The 26839-nt window shown below is 39.4% G+C and overlaps 1 protein-coding gene across 4 annotated transcripts in view; it reads left to right on the top strand.

Moving 5' to 3' along the window:
* The window catches only part of ARNT2 (aryl hydrocarbon receptor nuclear translocator 2), a 95976-nt gene that overhangs the window by 47476 nt on the left and 21661 nt on the right, over positions 1–26839 (top strand). For all 4 annotated transcript variants that reach the window (XM_026042450.1, XM_026042448.1, XM_026042447.1 and 1 more), the window contains 7 exons: positions 4956–5058; positions 7730–7795; positions 8300–8385; positions 16985–17061; positions 18866–19000; positions 19919–19993; positions 25593–25744. In XM_026042450.1, coding sequence (XP_025898235.1) covers positions 4956–5058; positions 7730–7795; positions 8300–8385; positions 16985–17061; positions 18866–19000; positions 19919–19993; positions 25593–25744 — 694 coding nt within the window. The remainder of the gene's footprint in view (positions 1–4955; positions 5059–7729; positions 7796–8299; positions 8386–16984; positions 17062–18865; positions 19001–19918; positions 19994–25592; positions 25745–26839) is intronic.

Below are 26839 nucleotides of genomic sequence, written 5' to 3'. Positions count from 1 at the left end.
AAATGTGTTTGTAGCTCAGTTTTGATTTTTATCTAATATTCTTAGATCATCTAGAAAAATTTTTATTTTTGGATCCATGGGGAGAGTGTATATTTATTAAACTTAATAGAGCTTAAAGCACTTGCTGAGCTGCATTAAATGTGAGATAGTCTCCCCTTACAGTTGTTAAGAGTCAATCTGTTTAATTTTTTTCTTTTTATTGTTTAATTAATACACGACTGCTTTGCTTTTGCATGAGCTTATTATCTGTTAGCAAGAAAAACTTAATCTAATTTGATCAAACGTTAAGTATTTAATCTTCTTACTGAAGACAATTTATGTATCCACAGTGCATCCATTGCTTTCAAGAGGAACTCTGCCAGTGGAGTACCCCAGTCAGTGTAAAGCTGAATGTTCACTAACAGATAGTGCATATAGTTAAACTGGTAAATAAGAATAAGCAAAAAAAAAGGTGTTTCACTTGAGTTTTCTGTAGCTTCATTGTTYATGCCAAAGCAGCAGCTGGAAGCTGGTATCAGTTGGCACTGTGAGGAAGCATCAGGGCTCCAGCCACTAATGCTGCATTCACACCCATGTTTTACACACTGAGATGCTCTCATGACTGATGGAGATGCTTTTGCTGTATGGGCTGGCAGCTGCAAATTTTGGTTAGGAGCATACATCSTACAGATGATGTCTACTGCCACTTCCTAAAGGTTTAATATACTAATAAAGAGCATCACCTCTGAGTAAGCCTCTTGTTAGTTGACTCTTCAGTTTGAGGGTCAGCAACCATCACTTTGCTTTTTTAAAATTATTTCCTCTTGTCTATTTTTTTAAATGCATCCTTGCTTTGTTGCTTTTTTTTTAAATACTAAGATAAAGATGTTTTTTGCTCTCTTAAGAACTTCTGTTGCAGTATCCCTATGTTCTCTTTCTCTTCCCCGAGTAGCCCGTGGAATATTTTTGATGAGCACAAAGTCATCTTTTGTTAACTTGTCCAAGCCAACATTTTAGTTTATCCTTTTTATTATTTTRCCTGGAAAAAATATGTATACAATCCAGTGGCTGAAAATAATTATAAAATATCTAACTTCTTCTTTGTAAGACAAGATGCTGTCCTGTATAGCATGATGCTTGATGAGTTGCTAGAGGTTTTGGTGTTGAAGGCACAGTGAGAGTCTTCATGAGCTCAGACAGTTTTCTCAGCAAGTCTGAGATTCTGTGAAGACACCAGTCAGTCTACTGGTAAGTTAGAAGAAAATGGAGAATTTTCTGTGTGCTTTGCTAGCAATATTTCAGAATGTATGAGACTAAAGGTCTCAATTTTTCTKCTAAAGAAGCTAGAAGATGAAAGAAAAAAAAAAAATCACAATTGCACTAGTCAGTTACAAGAATTTGTCATAGCACCCTAAAATATTAATCGGAATATAATTGTCAGTGATAACATCAAAGGTATTCTGTGCATGTATCCTGGGGAGAAACCACAATGTCCACTTGTCAGCGAAGTTGCATCATTAGTGTAAAAGCTGCGGGAACACACGGATCTGAGTGTTTTGGGGCTCTATTACAGAGCTATCATCACAATAATTATCTCCTGTGTTCGGCTGTGCATGTGACATGGAGCTGAGATTTGTTTCCATCTGCATGACTTGGATGTGGGACGCTGTTGGGTGCATCGCAGGAGCAGCTGCCGTGAACCATCGCTCGATGATCTTAAAGCAGCTGATGATCTCTGCTGCTAACTTGGCCCTCACGAGACCTGGGTGAGAACTGGCTCTTAGGAGTCCTGTGTGCAACTTGCTGGGACCTTCCYAGCAAGAACCTAGACACAGCAGTGGCCAGTACGCTGCCTGGTTGGTGCAGGCCATGTGCCACACATTGCAGGCCAGGCCAGGAGAAGGTGAGTTCTCCAGGTCAGGTCATATGGGCCAGTCCATCCTCYCATCTGGCATGGAATGGTCAGTAGTCCAGGGAGAAGTTAAGGTTGTGATTTTTRTTTCAATACCAGATGACATTGCGTTATTGCTGCACTTGTGGATTTTCACAGCAAAAAGAAGTTATGGCAAATGTGATACAACTTCAACTTGTTGAGACTTCCCTGTTTTGGATCTGCATTTCAGTAGAACTATCTAGTAAAAGCCAAGTGCTTTAAGTCTAGATCAAGAAGTGGTGTGGTGTTTTGTTTGTTTGTTTTTGAGACATTCATGTGAAAATAAACTAGAGGGGAGGAATGACACTGTATCAGATTTGTCATYATTAAACTGCGGAACAGAGAAAACTAGTTAGTTCATATGCAATACTGTAGATTAGAGGCTGCAAGGACTGGCACGAGTTGCTTGGCTGCTGTTTRCACAGTGAACTTGTCTGTTATGCCCTGTCCCAGGGAGGGCATTCCAGGCTGCTTTGAGCTCTATTGAAAGCTCTSTCCTTAATTTATTCATCTATAAATCTTCCTCTCTTTGCTATAACATCATCACAAACTTCTAGTAGAAAACAAGCAACTTCACAAACTGCTTTTCTGTATGAAAAGCTGCAGTGGGTTTAGAGCTCTGCGAGGTTACAGTGCCCGCGTGAGAGTCTCCTGAAAGACGCTGCTGCGATGCTCCTGTGCCACCTCCAGACTCACCTGCCACCCCCTGCAAGTTATTCTGTAAGTCAGGGCAAAATTTAGGCCACTAATTTTGTTATCTGGTGCATCKGTTTTAAGACTTTGCCAAACAAAAAGCTAACTGTAAAAAATGTGATTTTGCTGCTTTGGGGGTGGAATTCCAAGCCTGCCAAAGGAACATGTGTCAGCAATTTTAAGCTTAGCAGCCATGAAGTTTTGAAATGTACTTGTATTTATAGATGGWCCTTGACGATAAAAATTCAGAAATTTCCATTAGCTGTTTGAATTACACTTTGGTTGCTGCTTTTTGATCAGTAATGTCACGCCAGGAATTTCTGTTGGTATGGAAAAAATTCATAGCAAACAACTCTTGTTTATATGACAACGTTGTTATGTCCAAAGAAAAAAAATGTTTTTAATGGTTTAATTTGGCTATCTTTTATGGATTGTCTTTGGGTTCTGCATAGATACTCTGTCTTTACTTGCACTGTCACATATTATCTTTGTGCTGCCTCTTGTAAATAGCCACAATTTAGAGCAATGAAAGGCTGTTAATTAAGGAATGGGGAAAATAGCCCGTAGTCCAGGACATAGCATGCCACCTTTGTGCAAGGTTTTCTCTCATGCAGGTGAGTGGACTGAATTTGAATCTCAACTCCATCCATAGGACCAGTGTAACTAAACAGAGAAATACTGTATTGTGACTTCCTACTCRCATCTGAATTGTACGTTAATACCTACATCTACAATAATACGTAGCTTAAGAAGGGAAATAATATARATATATAAACTATAAATATATAAACTTTAACCTTATGAATAAAAGGCTGCTGCCCAGCTCTTTATTTAAAATTTTTAATCTTTAAAGGGCTTTGTAATGATTTTATTCCTGTGGATGATGGTAAATATTTTCAGTTAAAACAATTTTGAAATGCAAAAGTTTGGCAATAGAATTACTTAAGAACTTAATTTTTTGGTCAGAGACTTTTGATTAAATCTAATGAAAAAGGCTTTAAGTATATTCTAAGATACTTCATTTCATACAGCCACATATCTTGTATTGCTGCAAATATAGCTATTGTTGTATCACAATGAAGGCTTTAATATCATAGCTCCAGTTACTGAAAGATACTGTTACCATCCTAAACATGGGACTGGCATGGCTAGGTGGTGGCGTCTAAGACAGAAGCCTCTGTGTCCCATCAGTTCTGTTGCCTTTCTGTTGGTTGTATAATGGTTTTCTATTGCATTCCTCTTGCCCCATCACTTTTGTGACTGTATCCAGCCCTGAAGCATAACATTTATTCTGTTTATTCCATGTTACTAGTGTGCGAGGTTCTGTATTCATCCATTGGCAATTGACTTGTAAATGCAGAGTTCAAATCTCTCTGTCCTTTTCCCTTAAGCAGTAGGATTCCAGGCAATACGTCTACCCTGCTCTGAAGTTTTCTGTAGCACTAACTGCCTTCTGTTTCCTCTCAGGGGTGTGGAGAGATCAATCTGTGCTACTGTTTTGCTGCCTTTTTGGTGGTTTATGTTTGTTTGTTGGATCGTCCTCTGCTTACTGTAGGAATGTCAGTGCCCTCCCTCACATCCTCTCTCGAGAAGCCCTGTCGTGGTCACTGTCATCTCTCTAACTCTCTGTTTTTGGAGTGAGGTTCAAAGGTCCAGGGTCAGCTTACACTGATCTGACCTTGCGTAGATCCAGGGTTGCTGTGCAGTGACTCAGGTTGTCTCCCTGATCCAGCTGAAGATTAATCTTGAAAAACCACTAGCGTGTCATGCTCAGTCTGATCAGCTCTGAAAGGGCCTCAGCACAGGTGCTACTCTGACATATTGTGTATCTCATTGGCAAGAAGAGAGCTTGCTCTAATGTATTCCTGACCGTCGCTGGAATTCTCTGCATATTGAGGTGCTGCTGTTGTGAGGGCATCTTCATACAAGTTGAGGTGGACCTCAACCCACATGAGGTAGACTTCAACCCCTAGCACCTCGTATGGTGAGGTGCACATGAGAACACAGGAAAAGAAAAACAACTCTTAAGGAAATGGTGCTTTATATGCAGTTTTGGTAAGGAGTGGAGAACAAAACACACATTTAAAAAGCTATTTTTTTCTGTCGCTGACTCCTCTGCCTTCAGGTGTTTTGACTCAGTTGTAGAAATTGGCCTTGGGCCAACATGAGTAAGAAAAGAGCAGTTTTATGAATCATTGAAATCATTATTTAAACCAATACATAATTTATTTGAGAACAGCAAGATCAATCTTTTTTACTGTTTTTTTCCCTCATAGATGGACTGATGATATTTAGTTTATGAACATATTGTCATCTTATATCTACGCAGTCCCTCTTTTTTTTTTTTTAGGACGAATACTGGACTTGAAGACTGGAACAGTAAAGAAGGAGGGTCAGCAGTCCTCAATGAGAATGTGCATGGGATCGAGGCGCTCTTTCATTTGCAGAATGAGGTATGCATTTACTTTGTGTTCCTGCAGCATTTCTATCTCCTTCCCAGATTATAAAGTTCAGGCATTTTGCTGATTAATTTGACTGTTTAAAAACTGAAGTTATAGTGACACACTCCTATTAAGCATTTCCAGAATGCTTGCTTTTGTAACTCAAGTATAGCTGAGACCTGTCTTTCCTTGTGATTGATGACCAAAGCAGTACCCCCTATATGTGCTGCAGTTATTTTTATCAGTGTGGTATGGTGTGCTCTTTCCCCAGAAAACTGCATGACCACTTTGCCCCTGGAATGCAAACTGTTGTCTCTTTGAGTCAGATTATGTGAATCAGTGCTTTGGGACCAACGCTTTCACAAGTGTAATGAAAGCTCAACTCTGTGTATTTTTTCAGCAAACCAGTAATATTAAAAGAATCTTAAAGACAAACAGGAATTTAGTTGCAAACTTGCCAGCAGTGTAAGAAGCTAACCTGGTATGAATTAACCAGATGTCAGCTGGTCAATTCTAGCTAAATGAGTAATTGTTAAAGGGTTTATTTTGCAGTTTTCCAACTTCTCCTGCATTGCTTGGACTTCGTAGAGATTGTCTGCCTAGTGTTTCTGACTAGAACTTGTGGGTGTTTATGTTGTTAGATAAAAAGGTCTATTATTATTGCAATAAGTTGCTCCCCATGTGGTTACTGGGGAAAGTACGTAATTGCATCGGTATCCTGTGTCCACTACACATGCTGAGAACAGATGATGCAAAGTTTGATATGGAGCAAAACACACAAACCAAAGTATTTCATACTTTACAGCAGATGCCCATACTTCTGCTTATGTGGCTCTCCTGGCCACAGGAGGAGACCAAATGTATGTGACTCCTGGGTTAAGGATTTTATATAGTCTGTCRTGCCTACAAGATCAGACTTCAAAGCTAGAGATCCTTTTACACCTAGTCCGTGCAAAGGTCCATCCTTGGCCCATGCAAGGGAGCCCTGTGTTCTCAGCAGTCACKTTTGTGTCGATACCTGCAGGAGAATGGCCATAATTTAACCAGGCTATCAGTGCAGGATTCTGCAGGAGCACTGCGCTGGCTCTGTGGGGTTGTTCATCAGAGAACATGCCAAAGCGGCAGCAACGGGCTCGGGCTATCTGATGTTCAGATATTTTCTCCCCTCCTCCCCCCAGTTGTATCCATCCTTTTTGTAAGGAGTGAAAACCTCTTTTCAAATCAGCCCCTTTTCTCAATTCCCCACGATGCTGAGATTATAACCTGCAAAAAAGGGAAACTAAATTTGCCTGTTAAAATCCAGTGTCATGCATACTTCCTCTCAATGTTAAAAATGTTTTTATCTGCTACTTATCAATAAACATGATATTCAGACAGAGATTTCTATAGAAAGATGAGATCTGATGTTTGCCTGTCAGTGGGCATCTCCTCCTGTGACAGGGAGTCAGCAATCCCCAGCCAGTGTCAAGGATGGCCTGGAGTTTGATTTTTTTCATTGTCACCTACCTAGGTTGATACAGGGACAGGAGCTTGATGCATTTTTAGGCAGAACAGCTCCCAATGGGTGGCCAGCACAGGAAAGATGCTCCTCACTGGTTGCAGTTTCTCTCTTTGAAAGACAGAAGTGCCTGTCTCCTGTAGGGTTACTACTCTTATTTCAGGGAATAATAAATACAGCCAAGAGAAGAGCACTCGCAACACAGCTTCCCCCTAGCTGCACATAGGGATCATGTGAGGGGGACTTGTTTGTGCAAAGAAAACAGGTTTAATGTCCTGTTTACAGAGGTGCTCCAGCTTTTGAAACAACAAATCAAATCACAGTTATTTCCTGATGCTCTGATTCTGCAAACTCCAGTGCATGTGATGGATTTTAGACATGCCAGTAGCCCCATTGTTTTTCTAATTCTAAATCTTATTGTAGTTGTTCCTTCTCCTTGGCAGTGACTGGTTTAAAAAAAAAAAAAAAAAAAAGATTCTTGTGGGAAAAATTACTTCAAAAAATGTGCAAATAGTGTGAAACTTTCCTTGCGATTACTCTTCATTGTTATGTTCTTTTTCCATTGAGAATAAACCCTTGTTTTCTTACTTTGAATTATTCACGTGACTACAAATAGGTTGTTATAATTATGCAGTTAAGTGCAATTAGAAATATCACAAAATATACAGGAAAAAAGTGTTAAAGTTACTTAACTCTGTAAGCAGTCCATTCTTGCAAAAACTAGATTAGTGTATGACATAATTTCTGTGTTTAGAGAGGTTATCGGTACACTGACATTGTTTTGTGTGGATACCTTATTTTGGGGCCTGATTTGTATTCTTCTGTAGTTATCACTCTTGTTTTATAATATTTTGAGCTCTTTTTACAATGGACCTATTCTTAAACTAGTCTTGGAATTTCTTGTTTTGAGTTATCTTTAAGTTTGGGGGGGTGGGGGGGTTCTTTATATAGTTATCACGAAAACTATTGTCCTTACATGATTTGTGAAATATCATGAAAATATTTGTGATACCCAAACTGTGGGAGCAGCAAGTTCTAAGGAAACATGTGTCTAGGATTTCCTGTCAGAAATAAATAATCTATTGCTATGTGCCTGTGTATACCAATAAAGCTGTTAAAATGCGTTTTTATTCAAGGCGCATATATTCATTTTTGAGCCCCTTTCAAATACCTATTTACTTCTAGGTGTGGAAATGCTCCTCTGGATCACTTACCTCTGAACAGAATAACCACCATGAGAAAAAGATACAGGTACTATTACTTAATGTACTGCCAAACTTAGTTATTCTACATGTGCTCATTTTTCCCTGGGCCAAGGTTCAGTTGAGTAGTACCAGCTCAATGAACATTTCTATTAACATACAGCAAATAAACAGCACTGGGTCTCTGGAGAGAAGAATTTGCCACTAAGTTCAGCTGTGGCAGTGCCACAAACTTCTGGTGCAGGCCACGAGAAAGTCACTGAACTTSGTTGTCTTAACTGTCTCCATCAAGCTAGAACTAATTATCTAATTATCTTCCTCCCAGAGGTGTTGTGGAAGGCAGGGAGGTCTTGAATAGCACTATAACGGAGCTGACTGCAAAACTCTGGGTTGAAGGTGGCTGTTTCTATTATAACTTAAAAGTATCTAAATTTTTAGTAGAAGTTAAAAATCATAAAGCTCTTCCGTGGATCAACCTTTTTTTTTTTGTTTGTTTTTTGTTTTTTTTTTTGTTTGTTTTTTTGTTTTTTTGTTTTGTTTCCTTTTCATTTAGGAATGGCCTTGGCCCAGTTAAAGAAGGTGAAGCACAGTATGCTGTTGTCCATTGCACTGGTTATATCAAGGCTTGGCCACCAGCAGGTAGGTATCTGTGCTCTACTACCTGCAAGATGAGAGGAAAATGTGGGTAAGCATCTATTTGCTAAYACAGAACAAGACTAAATTTCTATGGGGTAGTCCTGTCTGTCTCATCTGGAGAAGCTTTTTTATCAAGAATCAATTGCTTTACACACTCGTGGTCTCCCAGGCTTTATGCATGAAATCATTCTTAATTTCATGGGCCCACAGAGATTTAGGAGTTGTCTTGAGTAATGGATTACAACAGCTGAGKCCAAAGGTTTTCAGTCTGATAACCTACATAAAAATGGCCTAGTTTTAAGAAGGTAAATATAGAGCTGTTGTACCTGTAAGYAAAAGCAACTAGTGGTTTTGTATTTAAGTTCTGAGCTGCAAACACAAATGTTTGAGAACATTTAAATTGCATCCGCTTGCAGATGGTGGTGTTAGTGGGGAATGCTCAGCCTTTGCGGTAAGTTCTACTTTGAGGCTGTTTTTCTGGGAAATGAATCTTGGCATCTTGCTTTGAACTACAAGCATTTACCTACTGTAACTCAACATTACAGATGGGAGTATTTCCATTGGGAAATTCACGGAATGAGGAGACAGTAGAGTTCATCCAGGCATCATCATGAACTGAGGTGGCTGACCTTGGCATTTGCAGTAGTTGAATAAGTTGTTTTTAATATGACTGTGCCTTCTGGCATGAATGAAACCATGAGTTGTCCTGTTCTTTTGTGGTCCTATACCACAAACATAAGTCATGTTTATGCAGAGATTAGGAATGCTGAAAGTTGGCTTATACTGGATGTATAYGAGACTGTGCAGGTTTCAACATACAGATGTAAACTTCTTGATTTCCTACAGAATTGCAGTTTCAAATGTTAGGTATTAGTTTTTTTAGCGATGTTTTCACATCTCWCACACACGTGTACACACACGTGCATGCACATGCAATACAGACAAAACCAAAGCTTATGAATGTTACTATAATTTGTGCAGCCAAGCAGAGTAAGGGTAATTTGTTTCATATGAGATCTGCAGTTCAGAACCACATTGCAGGCAATGTACAAAAAAACTTCCTTTATTTTGCTAATAAACTTAATAYACCTCAATGTGGTGTAGAAGTCAAAATGTTTCAATTTCATTTCAATTTCAGATGAGAGAACAGAACAGTGTGTGTAAATTGCTCCGTCARAACAAAATATTTTATATCTTTCACAAAGAGGATAATTTTTCTACTAGAATGTTCAGATAAGTGAGTTCAGCCATGCTACACAGAGTATCTCTTCAGGGAAAAAAAAGCAAGTTGAATGAGATGCTTGCAGCTCCTTGCTCAGCTGAAATGGAAAAGCTGCAGCTTTTGGGATATGGGATAACRTTTTGTATTCCTGTGTATTCATGACAAAGCCAGGTAATGTGTCGGCAGTAGAGCCTCTGGTTGTTGCTTTTATAGGGGAGTGGGTAACTGCAGTAAAGGAGCACAGGTTCAAAAGGCTCTTCGGGATCTTTGGGAGTCCTGTGGCTGGATATCTCCCTGTAAGAGCCAGTTTAAATAGTGAAGTTCCCCTGCTCCAGCTCTTTCCAAACCTCACTGCTCCATCATGGTTAGAAACCACTCTAATTTCTGGTCTTCATTAGTTTATGAGCAGTTTATGCCAGTGTATTCTTGGCCTAGTATTTCACTTAAGGTCAAACAGGAGTTTTTCTGTCTTGTTTCTCTGTCTCTCAAGTATTCTCTTGTATTTCCAGATAGAAGTCATGTCCTGTCAGCCTGAACTTTGCTCTGTTATACAAACCTACTCCTTATTKACTCTGTTATGGTGCATTGTCTTGTCTTCCCTTTATCCTTGTATCTTTCCTCTGCACTTATCCCTGTTTTAATTTAACCTTTCAAAATGTGGGTGACTAAAACTATGTACTCCATTCCAGATGAGATTGTAGTGGTATATAATGACGACAGAATTTCCTGCCCTTCCTGTCAGTATAGGACGTTGCATATTTCTTACGGTGCATCCTACTGCATCCTGAATCACCTCTTTGTATACAAGGCTACCTTCTTCTCAGTTTTTTCTCAGCACAGATCTCCAGTTCATTACTATGAATCGTTTTCGGCTACATTTCATAGCATAAATTTCCATCCTGTTTGTATTGCTATAGTTTGATAATTGTTGGTCCCCAAGTGCATGCTTGTGCATTTAGTAATGTTGAATTTCATTCCATTTCTATTACTCMTCAAGATCACATGATGAGCCCCTTATGATATCCCTGAGCTCCTCCACAATGTTAATGCCTCCAAACTATATCACCCTCATAAGGGATGTTACAATCTTTGAGCTCTTGTGTGGAATATGAGTGGTCTTACGTGTTATTATCCAAACTGTTACTCGGCACAGTCATACTTGGGTACCATTTTTAGGGTTCAGAGTACAGAATCGGGATATATTTYGTGAGGGTTCATTCCCCTTTGATTTCTTCTTCTCTTTGTGGGTKTTTGTTYGTTTGTTTTGTTTTTGTCATCTGTCCCTTAATTTGGGGAACTGAATGTGGGTATCCAAAGGCTGAACTGCTCCCCACTACATTCRAGTAGAGCGGTGGCAAATATCTCTGCATTTGTTCCTATTTCCAATGGTAATTCAGCTGTAATGTGCAAAACAAATGAAATAACTGTGGGAGTAATTGAATTTGCTAAGGCTCTTCTACACCATAATAAAATGACTTCTGCTCAAATCAGGTAGAGAGTAGCAAACCCCTGGGCTTTGTGTGGTCTGTGGGAGTAGATGGGTTTATGCCAAATCACGTGTACTTTAAACATCAGCTAGGGAAAGGATCATTATCATTTATTTTTCAATTGCCAAGTGGACACTCTATATTCCATACCCTTTTCTTTCAGAGCATGCAGTGTCTCACCTGAGTCATGCARCAAATATACGGTGCTCAAGAGAGTAATACATACTTTTGTAAAAACAAATAACAAATATTTATCAAATGCACTCAGTCTGCCTTTGTTTAGCAYGTCTGTTTTCTCCTCCTGGGTTATGTTACATTGTCTGTGGCCAATGTGTTACATTTTTGTTTAGTCCAACAGTGAGTGTAACACAGTAGGGATGCAGAAATATCAGGACAAGAGCTGCTCTGCAATCAATATTAATGTGGTACCAGCTGATTTGAATGTATAATGTAACAGACTGAGATTTGAAGATGCTTCTGCTGTCAGTAGTCCCTGCTAAATCTCAGATCAATCTTAATATTTAAATCAGGTTAAAAAAAAAMCAGATGACTGGCATCAGTACAGCATTGCATTTTAAGGACTGTAACTTTTTGGWTTTGTTTCAATGACCTGCACAGAAATGAACACGGAGCATATAGGGCCAATGGGCAGCACATACCTCGCTCATATTCCACTCGTATTTGAGGAGCAGATCTGTTCCGACWTGGTTTGTTAATGCATTGGCTTGGACTTTGTGGAGGAGATGAATGAAAAAGAGGTTGGTTATTGCAGCTCCACTTTCCAGACAGTTCCACCATTTGTTTCTTACATGGCTGATATGTGAGAATAAACCCTGATGGTGCCATGGTGGCTCATTCTGCATGGGGCAGAAGATGCTTTATTTGAAATGGGCCTAATACCAGGCCCAGCCTTTGCTCCTCTRTTCCATGGAGCAGAACAGCTAAAAGACCTTGTGGCGCTCAGCCTAAAGACTGCTTCAAGCTGGTAACCAGTCTCAGAACCTACAAATGTGAACTTATTCCTTACCATTTCATGTTAAACTTAAACACTTTTTTTCTCTTCCCCCTCCCCCAAGAATTTTAATTCTGGAAGGAAGTGAATCGTATGTTCTCCATATGGTATTTTCCTAATAGATTTCTTCATGCCATAACAATTGATGGAAAATATTTGGTAGAGGGAGAAGCTACAGTCTTCTGTAGCTAGATGTTGCTAGATTTTTGTAAATCAATGCCAGGTCCTGAAGGGATGAAAAATATGAAGAAAAGGCTTGAATAGATACTTATTTCAAAAACTTTTAAAAAGTAATAATAATAGTGAACTCAAATGTTGAAATCTTTTTTTTTTCTTTTCTTTCCTCCTTCGTCTTTTTTTAATCTTAAAAAAAGAAACATCTTAGTTTTCCAAAAGTCAGACTTACGGTAACATCTCAACCACAACATGCCAAAGTTGTTAGATTATTTTACAGCTTTTGCCAGAATCTGGACGTTTGCGCAGAGTATTCCCATTTCCAATACAAAACAAAATAGTTGCTCAAATATTCGTGGCAGTACTGTCATCTTTGAAGTTTTATTTTAAAGTAAAAGACTATCATCTTTTTTTGTGGGGATTTTTTCATGAGATTTGCTCCTTGATATGCTGTAAACATCCATAGAACTTTTTTGCAAATCCTTTTTGCCCTGCTGCGTAGGAGAAGCTTCTTTGGGAGGTAGCATCATGCAGCTTCGCGCTATCACTAAGTGGTCTGAAGGAGATGGGCAGATTCAGGGAGTTGCTAGTGACTGCTGTGGACTTAATTCTGCCTTTGTAAACACTTGTAAATCTTTTATTTTTTGGTCTAGTGAAGTGAAACCACAAGCTCACTAAAACTATTCTGTATCTCACCGAAAATACAGGGCAAAGGGGTGGGGATGGAAGGCAGCAGACGAAGCTGTTCTGCTGGTAGGGCCAACTGGAAGCTCAGTGGGGAAAACTAAAAAGTAACAATAATAATTTCCTTATGTCCACCCAAATACATTCTGTTGCCCTGTCGGATACTGTTTGCTGGCATCCCATGGACATTAGGAAATTAAATATAACTTCTAACTGCACACTGTTTTATTTCTGATGCTCAGCTGCAGGGTTAGCCTTGCAAGTTGTTGATAGTAACCTGAACAACCATAGCAGTATATTTGTCATCCAAGAGGAGCATATATTTGATGTTGAGAAAGAAAGCCTCTCTCAGGGTTACATGTGAAGAATATGAATAACGCGTGTTTATTTTGCTTATACTTTCTAAAAGGTCATTTTCACGGCCTTGCTCCTGGATGAACTTTTTTTTGGAAATACTGATGTCTTGAAGAACTTACAGGGCAATATTAGGCTCTGTGAAGAGCAGGACAAAKCAGCATTAGGTGCAGTGCACATATCTGTATTTCCCTGTCCTTTCTGAAGTACATTCATTCCAAAGTTTATTAAATCAAAAGTAAATCTCTTCTGCAACTTCATCCTCATATATGAGCACATGCACAGTAGAATCTTTGTAGTTATCAGCAAGAGAGTAAAGAAAATCATTTCYATCCAGGGAATACTCTCAATAAGAGCAGGCCTAAATTGCAGGCAGTCGTTCTGGCATCTTTTTGCTCTAGACACTTAGGGAAAGGTTAGCAATTCACTGGGTCAGGTACTGATTAATTCCAGGCAGATTGTTTTTTATTCATAGTGTGCCTTGTGGCATAACACAACTAATAAATTTTCCAGTGTGTTATAAAGACTTAATGTAATCCATCTTGAAGAAGGAGCTGAGGGAGTGGAGGGAGAGTGAAACTTAGAACAACAGCCTCCCTTGCCAACACCGAGTTCCATCAGGAATGGTGTTTCTTAGCTAGGTTTAATTTTGGAGATTGTTTATGTTGCTTTGAGTTTATTTGGGCAGTAGCAAGGCTGAACCAAGTTCCTAAAAAGGAAAGTGTTGTTGAAAACTGCAGCAAAAAAGATTATGCAAGGTGGAAGCCATCCAGCTGAGTATCTGTGCTGTCCTTTGCAATATACTGTGCCCCTAAAGAAGTGACTGAAAAAGCTTTTGAAATGAAGGAGAAATGCCCTGAACTTGTCCCTTTTAGGTAGAAAACCTCTATTTAAAATGGGAAATTTTGGTTAGCATTATCCAAACAGAAAGCTTAATTTAAAAAAAAAAAAAAGGGGGGGTAAAATTTTAAGCAATAGAGTGTCTAAAATTATTTTCTTAAAATCACTCGTTGGCCCCTGTGTTGAAGTAGCCCAATTCCTAGAGGCACCAGCCATGCACTCAGAAGAACTTTCAGAGCTGGCTGGAACTGCAGTCACTTACCATCCCTCACATCGGCCCCCTGAGCTGTCTGCATGTAAATGTGGTTATTTYGGGCACCAATTTCTAAAATACAGCTTCTTTTGGCTAGTTAAATTGCATGTTTGCCATGCTGCAGGGTTCACGGCTGGAGGAGTAATTGGAGGAGATGTCTTCCCAAGGGATGCAGCCCCTATGGCCACCTTCCAGCTGAAGTGTTACGGTCATTTCTGCYATTCCCCAGTTCTTTCTTTCCTCTTTTCTTTAATGTCCTCTGCTGCATTTCCCTCGCATTAGATTCTATCCTTCTCTCGAAACTGCCACGTCACTTAATTCATGCTTCTGTTCACCGCTTTGGAAAGCGAAACTGTGTTGGATTCCATTTAACATGCCCTGAAAACTCCACATAATCCTCAGTTAACCATTTTCTGCCCCTTTGAGATGAAAATTGCTCGTGTGCTCATTGCTTCCTCTCTGCAGCTCACCCGCATACACACACATATGTGAGCAGATGGCCACATGGCTGCCAAATTTCTGCCTTATGTGGACACCCTTCAGTAGATACATTTGCTGCTGCTTTTCCAGGCTGATTCTGTCCCTCTCTCTTGTCAAGAAGCAGCCAGGTTCTCTTTCTTTGTATATTATACCTGTCATTAGCTGCTAATTAAGACTTAGAGGTACTAAGGAATTACTGTGTGTGTGAACACAGCAAGGAAAGTAAAAAAATACGTAAAATTCATCCCTTAGCTCCAGTTTCATGGCAGTGTTTTATATTCAGGGSTACAGTGGTGTCCCCCAGCATGAGACCTGTTTGTGGTTGGAGTCTATTTTATAGTTTGTCTCATATGTAACACAAGAGAAGCTGGAACAGTGATATGGGAAAAGTCAAAACACTTTGTAATATACCTGCTTGAAGAACCTCGCTCTTATTAACTGCAGGCCATGCAGAGCAGCCCCATGTGTGACTGCAACTTRTGGTCTTGGGAATATTTTGTATGGTGCAAGTTGAGTGAAGGCTCTTCAGTAGAAGCTTTGGTCCCTCGAAACTCAAGGAGGGGCATTTAGCAGAAACACAGAAGGRAAAGGTCAGTTGAAAAATGACGTGCTTGGATTCAGCCCAGTGTTATTTTTAACTTCTGTGTTTAATGAGTGATTGTTTAAATAAACTCCCAGTGTCACACAGTGCTACCTCAGACTTCTCACAGAGCTTCCATGAAAGCATTTCAAAGGAAGTATCCTGGCTTTTATTGAGAGGAACCACTAAGATTTGGAGGTTAAAAAGCAAAGCTCTAGTGCAGAAAACAACAGTTCTGTTCCCAGCTGTGTTGCTGCATATGACAGTGAAATTCTTAGTCACTTCAGGTCCACACTTGTAAGGGGCAATAATGTTCTTTGCTTATAAAGCTCTTGAGATACCCTGATAAAACCCTGGTTGCCTCTTGCAGGCTGTGAATGAGGTGACATCCCCAAAACTGAATTCCACTATGTATTCCAAAATGTATAGATTACTTCATTATATATCTTGGTAGAAAATGAAAAGTGCCTATAGAATTATGGTTAGAAACTGATCATCAGAAAAGATTGAATTCTTTTGGTCCAAAATAGTTTTTTAAGAAATTACTTCCATTCATTTATCAGCATTTATCGTTGTTTTTTCAGAGGCATCATTCAAAAAAGTTGTATACTGTCATCTTCTGCCTGGTCCAAAGATTGACTTGTACTGGGAATTACAAATTTTATGGGGGGAAAAATAAGTTGCTTTTGTTTCGTAATTGGTAGCCACTTTACAAATAAATTCATTAGTGCCTTGAAATGCATTTTAAATGATTCACTGCCTGTTGTGACTGAATTCCTTGGAAAGCCTTGTAAAAGAGTTTGCAAATCCCTTAAAATCAGCCAGTAGTGTTGCTATTGGTAGATGTTTTTTGAAATGCCTCATAGGAAATGGCTATCTTAAAGCTTTGGTTGGGAAATAGCCTTGCTAGACTTAGCTGACTAACAAGTAAACAGAACTAATCTCCTGAATGCTTCTATTTGTAAAGCACTGGGATGGAAAAGAGTGCACGTGTATATTTTGAAATTATTCATTTGTTTGTGACAGTTACTCCTGTTACACAACTGCAGTGACCACTTAGTAACATCCATGTATTTTCAATCTTTCAACATATTGACCCAGATTTTGTCTATTATAGGGGAAAAAAATAAACCTGACTGTTAAGTGTGAGCACACAGCTAATGAATAAATTGAGCTGTGCCTTGTTTAAGAATGATTTTAGTATATTTATTCACAAAAGAAAACTGAGTATAGTGTGTATTGACGTAACGTATTAAATGACACCGTGGTTCCAGTAACGTCCAGCTGTTGGCTGCTATAATGGAACTTGTGCATCTGCTTCCTCTTCAGCAGCCAGGGTTGCTCTATATGTCTGCTGAGTGTGTAGGACAGAATACAACTAAGCAAGATTATCTGATATGAACCCAGAGATACTATCTGAATCCTAGAGAAAATGAGAAGATTATTTTGTGTGATTCAAAGTACCTGGAATTAGATAAAACTAAACCAGCAGCATCTCTTTATTGTTTTTCTTTAGGAATGACTATACCAGAAGAAGATGCTGATGTTGGACAAGGTAGTAAATATTGCCTCGTGGCAATAGGAAGGCTTCAGGTAATGGAAGTGTTTCATTATATGAACTATTTTGAAAGCATCATCAGTGCTCTGATTTAGCTGTAAATGATTTGTTCAGAGCTTTGTGTTTTGTACATTTTTCCAAAAAAAAAGGCCCTGGATGCGTGTGTACAACCAGTAACTTTTTAAAAACTGCTGGTAAAGGTAACTGAAAATGTTGTTCTGGCCTATACTGCTATTCAACCCGACAGCAGTAATGAAGATGCTTCTAATTATCACCCATGCCATCCTCAAAGTTAGAGTAGGCTGGGATATTCTAGGTAGTGATAAACTTGGGGGTGCAGATGATGTAGGTGGTCGATTCAAGTTCCTCCCGAAGTTGATACGCTGTCTGCTTTGCTCTCCTTCTCTCTGTAATTGACTACTTGGAAAACTGTAGGTTTAGAGGTTATTTTGAACATAATAGGTAAGACAGTCAAGAGATATTTCACAAATTACAGCTTTGTTCTCAATATGTAATCTATTGTGCATTTAGATAGGGCATGGATAAAGGAAATCGTGGAAATAAAATTCTACCTTCTTTTTGTCATGATTATTTTAAGTGATATATTTTCTTCCTTTTTTCATTGCTGATAAGAGTTTTGAGCTGAAACCAGAGCAGCTGAGGTGAATCTCTGTTATCACAGCAGTGAACAGGCTAATTTTTATCTTCCTGACCTAAGAATTCAGCCATTAGTGAAAGTCTCTGAGTCTACTGCAGGATCTCTTGGCCTGTACTCATTGCCATCTGTTAGGATGGCATCAGTTCTCACAAGGTAGAATAACCCTTTAATTGGAGTACAAGTACCAAAGCAGTTTTGTCTGAGAGGAACAACCTGCATGTTAAGAAAAGTGCTGTCTCTTCTGCAGAGTTTGTCTCCCTTCGGCAGAACCACAGGATGTTGCATGATGTCTTTTGAGTTAATTATACTTTTGTAATCAAGAATAAAATATTCTACTAATGGAAAGAAGCAAGTTACAGTGATTCGGATGTTATATCTGCCAAAAAAGATSGTTTCCCAGAAAATTGCATTAGTAACATGGAGTGTCAAAACATCTGTTACATAAATGAAGCCAGCAGGCGCTATGAGAGGGAGGGCAAGAGGAGGCTCTGGCCACGGGCTTAATCATAAAGGAGTCAAAGTGCACAAATTAAAAACCAAGCTCTATAACAGCAAATTGAAATCCTGCATACAAGTTATTACGCTTCAGGGCAAGACTGAAAAATGAGATTTGATTCTTTTTGCATTTGTGCCCAGTTGAGAGATGACCCTGAAGACTGTAAGAAAAGGATAGTCTCATTTGTAGCCCTACTAGGAAAGGAGATGAAGTGTTCCAGTTGCACAGGTGTCAGGTAGATCGCTGGAAATGCTTCATTTGCTCTGATGAGCTTTCAGGAGCATTAGACAATGATAGAAATGTTAGATAGAGCTGCTAATGAAGTAGTGAGTGAAGCTTTTCTAGAGAGAAGCCATTCTGTCGGCTGGTGGACTTGTTTTCTGGAAATATCTCACTCTTAGTTGGCAAAAATGGGCATCAAGATGTCCAGCTTTAAGGTGCTTCCAGTATGTGAGGTGAACACAGCCCTGTTGGAATCCTCTAAGTGCCATAAGGACACTTATTTGCAATAGAAACTAAACTGAAACCCGTCCTGTGTCATATATCTGTGTTATACTTGTAACTTCCTTCAGCAGTTAGCAGTCTGCCACTAGCTTTTCTTTTTTCTTTGAACAGAATAAGCAAATCTGACTTACAATGACTATTCTGTGAACTAAATGCTGTGGACTTGATTGCTTGGTCTTAGGTAACCAGCTCTCCAGTGTGCATGGACATGAACGGCATGTCAGTCCCAACCGAGTTCTTGTCTAGACACAACTCTGATGGAGTCATCACCTTTGTTGACCCCAGATGCATCAGCGTCATTGGCTACCAGCCCCAGGTCAGTAAATGGCTGTGAATGCAGAGACAGCTTAGAAATATTATTTAAAAACTATTTGCACATTAAGAGCAAAAGCAGCAAAATATGAAATATTTCCAGCTTATCATTCGCATGTCAGATGCTAAATGCTATTTGCTTTTCTTTGCTATTCATGCCTCTAAAATTTAGAGATTTTTTTTTTTGTCGTGTGGGAAATCACTTTATCCCTTTTAAGTCCAAATTCAATTCTAACAACAAATTGCTTTAAATCTTACACTTCTTTCCAATGAGGACTTTTCTGTGATAGAATGTTAACAGTGCTTAGAGCGAGTCTTAGTCCTTGTAGACCTTATATATACTCCTTAACTGTAACTTCTAACAATCAGTTGGACAGTAAGCAAACACCATTTTATTGCATCTATCTTCCTTTAGGCTTGCATTTGCTCCTTTGAATAAAGGCTAGTCATAACTGAATAGAATAGTAAATGAACTCCTAATTACCACAGCACTATCAACCTTTTAATCCCAATGGTAACTCTTTTCTGGTCTCAGGAATTGCAGTTTACAGGGAAAAAGCATTTTGTCTTTAGCTCATTTGTTTTTCATATTTATATTGATTTTATGTAGCTTTATAGCAACTATTCTTACAAATAATAGCGMTGTAAAATGAGCTTTAATTGTCTGTGCTGGTTTCAGACCATTTTTCAGGTATTAAAATTTCAATTAAAATCTATGTTTATACTGGGCAGCAGTATAAATAGAATATGGACCATGATACCTACAAATCTTGTTTGTGGGACTTGTCCCTGGTTAAGCAAGTAAGCACCCATTGAGGGTGATGGATCTGGTGTTTGCAAGGATTACTTACAGATATGCAGATATGAATTTGCACTCTGATTTGTTTTTTTTTCTTTTACAAGCTTTGTTTTGTATTTCTAGGATCTTCTGGGGAAAGACATTTTAGAATTCTGCCATCCTGAAGATCAAAGCCATTTGAGAGAGAGTTTCCAACAGGTGCTGTGGCCTGCTCTATTTCTTCCACTATTTATTTGTTTGTTTGTTTTTGTCCAGGAAGTCTTTTCTTTTCAGGATACTTTTTCTGTTATGCAGGAGGAGTAGCAAGGTATAAATTAATTTCTTAATAAACTAACGATCAGTTGAACTGCATAAATGATAGTTTAAACTACAGCACCTGTTAGCTATTAGTATTTTCGGAAGCATGTCAGACAATTTTTACTTTACTAAAAATTAAATGACTGTTCACTGCTAAGTTAAGCCATTCTAGAAATTACTGTTTGAGAGATGCCTGTGTACGTCACACTGTATGAAGTGAATTTTAAAATAATTTGTATAATAAGTATTTATTCAGGAATAACATGCAGCATGGAGCTGCAAAACCTCTCTGGGGAAAGCAATAAATGTTTTTCTGTGTTTGTAGAATAAGGTGTGAAATTGAGGTTATGGTCCCTGCAGAAATGTCTGAGATAACGCTGCTCCCGGGCTATTTCTTGCCTCAAGGGGAGATTACTAACCCCTCCGCTAAGCTAGTGACAAAGACTGTGACTGTGTGGGGACTGCGTCAGGACCACATCGGTGCTTTGCGTTCAGATGGCAGCTGAGGACCTTTTAAATTTAATATGTTGATTCACAGACAGAGACAGASCAATGTTAAGACGCTCCTGATACAGGTTATGGCTCCCTGTCATGTTTCCAGCCCTGCCTTGCTGGGCGTTACTAAACCTGCCTCATGGTTGTTCAGCTTAGTTAGTTGGCACCAAGAGCAAGGTCCCGCTCCTTTTTTTTTCTCTCATCCCTGACCTTTTCCCTACCTTTCCTGTTCTCCTGACACGTACACAGATGGACTTGCTGGGTGAGCTAGCTAAGAGATTAATCACTTTTATTTGGGGCTGCTTTTCAGGTGGTTGAGCTCCCTGACGTGGTGCCTGACCAGCACAGTGGTGTGAGAAGCGCAGCGAGAACACACGCTGCTTTTTCACTAATGCTCCAGTGATTGATTGCACTAATTTATGTGAGAGACAGTGACAAAAAGCTGCTGGGTAATAACTTGTCAAATATCCATCCCTAAAGTGATTGTCTTAACACAGCTGGCGGCTCACAAGGGCTGGCTAACGAACATACAAATTAATGACTCCATCCTCACCGTGTTCAGTGAGAGTGAGATCAGGCCATAAGAGGCTGCTGTTGCATCCCTGAAGCCAGTTGCTGGGGACTACCAAGTAACTACTTGATATTAGGCCTATGAATAAATGATGTATTGGATCCAGGGACCTATATGATCTGCTCAAGGTCACAAAACAAGACAGTGGAAAAAGGGCAGGAGTGAAAAGTTCCTGTTCCCTGAGCCAGAGTTCACTATGAAAATCCTGCACTGTTTCTTTAGCAGGCAGCTCCTCCTCTGTATATTTTTGTTCTGTACAGTAGCAATGCAATCGGCGCTGTGATTTTCTTCATGGAATAAGACTGAACCAAATGGGCCAGCTCTGCACCAGGTGGTTTTTATTCCTGAAGAATGTTTAAAAGTAAAGGTTAAACATAAGCTTGGAATCTTTTGTTGCCCTGTTTGTGTGTGCTGGTTTAAGACAGCTGAGGATTTTCCCACCAGAGAGATCTGTGCTTTATATATTATTACAGAATTAGTGTTTGTTTAATTCATGCTCCAGGACAATAGATAATTGCAGTTTGTTTTATTATTGTTAGTTTGGCCATAGAAATCTTTCACTGAAAAGTAACTGTGACTCTGTGATTTCCAGTAAACTCCTTTTTTATTTTTTTTCTCTCAAACCCTCTGAAAACTTCACATTCCTATTTTGCTGACAGTATCAGAACCAGATTGGTGTGTAACAGTAAGAGGGAGGGAGGGTTTTGCAGTTTTTGGTCTGTCGCCAGCCTCCATTTCAAAGCTTTTTCTTCCTTGGGAAGATAAATTCATTCATCAGGCAGGGTGGGAAAATCAAGCCAGAATGAGATATTCTCAAGGCCAAGATCAACAAATAGAGTTTAGTATCAAAGGTTCCAGAAAACAGTTATCTGATATCCAGTGGATGCTGCTCAGATTGGACATTTCTACACACGTTTGGTTGGTATTCTTTTCTCTGGGTGTGGTGGTAGAAAATCTCTGATAACAGAATGTGGCTCACTGAACTCAAACTACAAAAGCATTTATTGAGAAAAAGCTTTTTACTTAAGTATTTTGAACGTTTTTCAGGGCATTACTCAAAATACTTTGCCTCCTGTTTGCATTCTTTCCATTTAATCCTGTATCTACCTGATCAATGTGAAATACAGCCCTTTGGTGATGGGGAAAAGGGTTGGAGCACATCTTCAAACCTCACTATTTCTTCATAAAGATACAGAGTAAATACTTTTTTTCTGCTAAAATAATACTTTTAGGGAAAACAGGCTCTAGGTAGCTAGTAAAAATAAATTCCAGAGGTTAAGTATTAAGACTCCACAATAAGATACGTCATTTATTTGCAGTATACCTTCCCTATGCTTCCCTGAGGCACCTCTGAGATAGCTTGATGAAAAAGCAATAAAAAATGAATACAAATAGCCCAGGTTAGTGCCAGCAAAATGCCTTTAAACCTTTTAAGTCTTCCCCTGACCTAAACTCATGTTGCATGTGCAATAGTTATTAGATAATCTAATATTAGATAGCATGTGCAATGTAGTTAAGTGCCAGTGCAGAAGTATTTATTTGAGATACCTCCTTGGTTGACTGCTGCTTAAATTCATCCAGGTTGTTGCATAGAGGGGACAGATTTAGGTGTCAAAGTCTGGACTAGGCCATGGGTTGGCAGAGTCAGTAGGGCCCACGACCTGTTTGTGCAGTTTGAGACAGCCCATGGTTACGTTGTGGGGCCTTGCCGTCAAAGCCTTGGTTTTGCCCATGGTGGTGACAGTCTGATGCTGAAATTCCTTACCGGATACTCAACTGTTACCTTCAACTGTTGGCAGTCAGAGACGAAATCTGGACTGGATATTACCAGACATCTGAACTCTGATTTAGCTCTAAACAAACAGACCATCCAAGTGACAAATTCTCACTCTTTTAATTAACACTTTAAAAATAGACCTTACCTTATTGGTGTTGTCTACATTCACAGATCGGTGGCTTATTTTTTCACTTGTGAAAGATAAAAGCATTTCTTGTCAGCACTCTGCCATTCTAGCTTGTTTTGGGTAGGTTCACTAATAATCTTTCATTTGGTTTAACTGTGTGGCCTATTTTTAGTGCAAAGATGCTGGATTTCCTCAATTACTGTCTTGTGATGCATAACCTTTGGCTAGCTTTGTAAAATCACTGGAGCTGTTTTTAAGTGGATATTCTTATATATTTATCAGCTGCAGCTTAGCTCTTAGGAATGGAGTGTTTTAACTTTGGCAGGTATTGCACACATAATTTTCAAGGCTCATTTCAGCAAAGCACTGCAGCATGTACCTAAATATAAGCATGTGGTAGGTTCATTTATATTCAATTATGCCCTTAAGAGCTGTTTAATTTAAGCACATGCTAAATTCCCATTAGATCGTAAGCTTAGCACACTTAAGTATTTTGCTGAATCTGAGACAAAGCACTTGTGACTTTTTTTCATCTGCAATTATCTCTTTAGATATTTATCTTGTGTATATGTGTCTTGTTTCCATCTAACATAATTTTGCATATTTTTGTGTGTTCATACTCCGCGGTCTGTTTGTTCCCTGCAAGACCTTGCTAGGTTTATACAACACTGAAAAACTCACCTACACATTAGAGACAGACCAGGAGCTATTTCTTTTTCCACTGTTTGTCTTTCCCATTAACTATTGTCTAAATAATTGAAGTTTCCCCTTTTTACTTATATTCTTCTTCTTTCATCCCTTTAATTATGTTTTCCTTTCTCTGTTTTTTTTTAATATCCTTCTGGTTTCTCACTCATGTTTTCTGGAAGAAATKTAGTTACGTTCTTTATTCCTTTTCCCAACTGTTTGTGGTATCTTGGGCAGCATAAACACTGTTTTTGGTTTCCCTGTCCAAATCTTGTAGTGTTTTGTTCCTCTCCTCCTATCCCTAGTAATTGTCTTATTGATTGCAGGGGGCTGAGGGGGCCGTCTTACATTATTGTATAAATATATATCATTTATGATAAATATTCATCTCTTTTTGGCTTGTTCATCACATCAGTGCTTGGATTTTCTTTCTTGATATTCCCTCAGAGCTCTAAACTGTTCTTGGGAGACTTTTATAGAGCAGTATAACAGAGTTGAGGAGAACTGGTTATACTCTTAGGAAAATGAGGTATAAAAGGTCTTGCCTGCCTTTAGGCAAGAAAGATTGCTTTRAAGGAACAGATGCACGAGGATGATGTTTTAAAGCACTTCATCTCAGTAGAAGGAGCTGGTAAAGACAGAAGGGAGCAGATGCTTGGCAGAGCTCTAGCTAGGTACGACACCAAGGCACTGGGCAGGACCTCTGGAAGTGGTTTTATTGAATAGTCTTCCTTGTAGCCAGTGGTCTGTGTGAGTTGTGTCCCCTGACATTCCCATAAAGAGCCTTTTTGTAGTCTTCAAGGACGTGGTTGTCTTYCCAAGTGGAGATATGAGCAGACGCTTGGAGAGATTCTGCCTTTAAGAAGCGTTCGAGAGGGATTTCCCATGAGTTCTTCCAAATCACGCTGGGAGAAGGGGCCCCAAGCTGCCCTCCCCAGCCCTCTGGCAAACCTCACTGCCCTGTGATCAAAAGGGCTGAGCTGGCAGAAGTGTTTCCTGCTCAGCTATCACCGTTCTCCAGTCATGTTAATAAGCTGGTCTAAAAATTGTGGTGACGGAGCATTTCTGCTGGATTTGCCTGGAAGGGCTGTCACCACCCTGTGGAGAGAAGTGACAGAGGTTAATCCATCAGGGACATGTGAATCAGAAGCCCCAAGGATGCAGGCAGGCGTTCGCTGCAAGGATGGAGAAAGATAGGCAGCATTCAGAGTATTACAGGAATATTCATAATTTGAAAACAGGTTTTGGCACTAGGACRAAGACTTGTCAGACTTGTAGCATCTTTGGGAGATAAAAGAAAAACAACCAGATACAGTTTCTTTATAWATATATAATCCTAAACTTTGATTCTAATGTATGATTTTGAATTTCACATATGTGAAATGGATAACTAACTATCCAAGAAGGAAAAAAGGCAACTTCCCAAAATGTGTTTTGTTTTAGACTTCCTTTTCAGGTGCTGAAAAGTTGCTTTATGATGTGCGTATAAATATTTAAGGAATGCCTCAGTTTGCTTTCTGTCAATCTCTCCTGATAAACTTTCCACATTAAAACTTCCCTAAAGCTTCTCTGTTGGGGTAATAGCAYAACCTGTTATTTCCTGAGTCTGTACAAGTCTTGCATGCAAATTGGGAGAGGACATTTTGTATAGCAAAGCATGCAAGTTTCTCTCTGAATGAATTCAAAAAGGAATTTTGTTTATTCTCATTGTATTAATAATGTCCCTACTGTTTCCATATCTTTCTTTAATTTAGGTCTAAAACACACCAGTTATATGGTTTACAATTAATTTGCACCGCAGGTAGCAATCTGCTGTCAGTAACCTTTCCAAATGGTTTTGCAGGTTGTGAAACTGAAAGGTCAAGTCCTGTCTGTGATGTATCGTTTTCGTACCAAAAACCGGGAATGGATGTTGATCAGAACCAGCAGCTTCACATTTCAGAATCCTTATTCTGATGAGATCGAATACATCATCTGCACCAACACTAACGTCAAGTATGTGCCTTTCCAGATGCTCACGTACATGGTGTTGAAAGAACATAAATACTGCTGCTTTTTTTTAATTCAGATTTTTGTGGTAGCCTGTTTCCAGTTGCATTTCTTTCCACTACAGCAGTACAGTCCGTAACAGAGGGTTTCTGCATCAGAAGTACTTGCAGCTGCTTTATCATTATCTCATGGTGCCGCCAGGGTCTGGCTGCCCCAGAGATAGATGTCACGTATCTCTTATGTCACTGGACGAGTCCGTTGAGCTCAGTGCAGACTGTGATAAGTAGCACAGGACCTCCTGCAGAAGAGCAGCCATCGCAATATTGGAGCAAGGTTAGCCTGGTTCTTAAGACAAAGAACAAATTGCAGATCTGTCCTCAAAAGTTTCACATGTGCAGGCAAGACTGCTGCTGCTTGTGCACTGAGGTCACAGGGTGTTATAGTCCTGGTCGTGTTGAGCTAAGTCTACCCGTAGAGCGCATAAAAACAGGCAAAGGTGATTTCCTAAGGAACTTAATGGAGAAGGGCTCCCAATACACAGTCACGATCTCTTGGACTCTCCGCAAGTCTGGGGATAGATCCAAGCTCCTCTTAAGGGGGGGCTGAAATCATCTTTGAATAATGCTTGAAAAAAATCTGTCATGAAACCTATTAGAAGCAGATTAAAACAGGTGTTTAGTTCAACAATTCATGGGGCTGCTTCTAAAAGCAAAGCTGCCCTAGCTCTATAGTGGGTCTTTGTCTGAGCATAACAGACCAGAGAAACATTTGGTGCCATCTGAACTCTGAGCCAACAACTGCAGAAGCTAATGTGGATTTCATAAAAAATAACATTGCTTTACAGATTTCTTTTTTTAATATTTATTCTTTCCAGTATAAACTTAAATCTATTTCTAAAGCAAGATCTGCTTCAGGTCTGACCAGAGGTTTTTGTGCCAAATTTTTAATCTGGGGAAAATTATGGGATTTAAGATCTCAACCTGTTAAAGAGTGTGCAATGGAAATGCTGAATGAGCATTTCTGCTAGGGGAGATGCACACTTGCAAAAGCAAACCCCTGGGGCTTCAGCATTTGAGCTAACTAGTTAGTTTGTCTCTTCAG

The sequence above is a fragment of the Nothoprocta perdicaria genome, unplaced genomic scaffold, assembly GCF_003342845.1.
Source record: "Nothoprocta perdicaria isolate Ctin4 unplaced genomic scaffold, notPer1 scaffold_302, whole genome shotgun sequence".
Classification (NCBI taxonomy): domain Eukaryota; kingdom Metazoa; phylum Chordata; class Aves; order Tinamiformes; family Tinamidae; genus Nothoprocta; species Nothoprocta perdicaria.
Note: the sequence above shows the minus strand (reverse complement) of the source record. Positions and strands in the feature narration are given on the sequence as shown.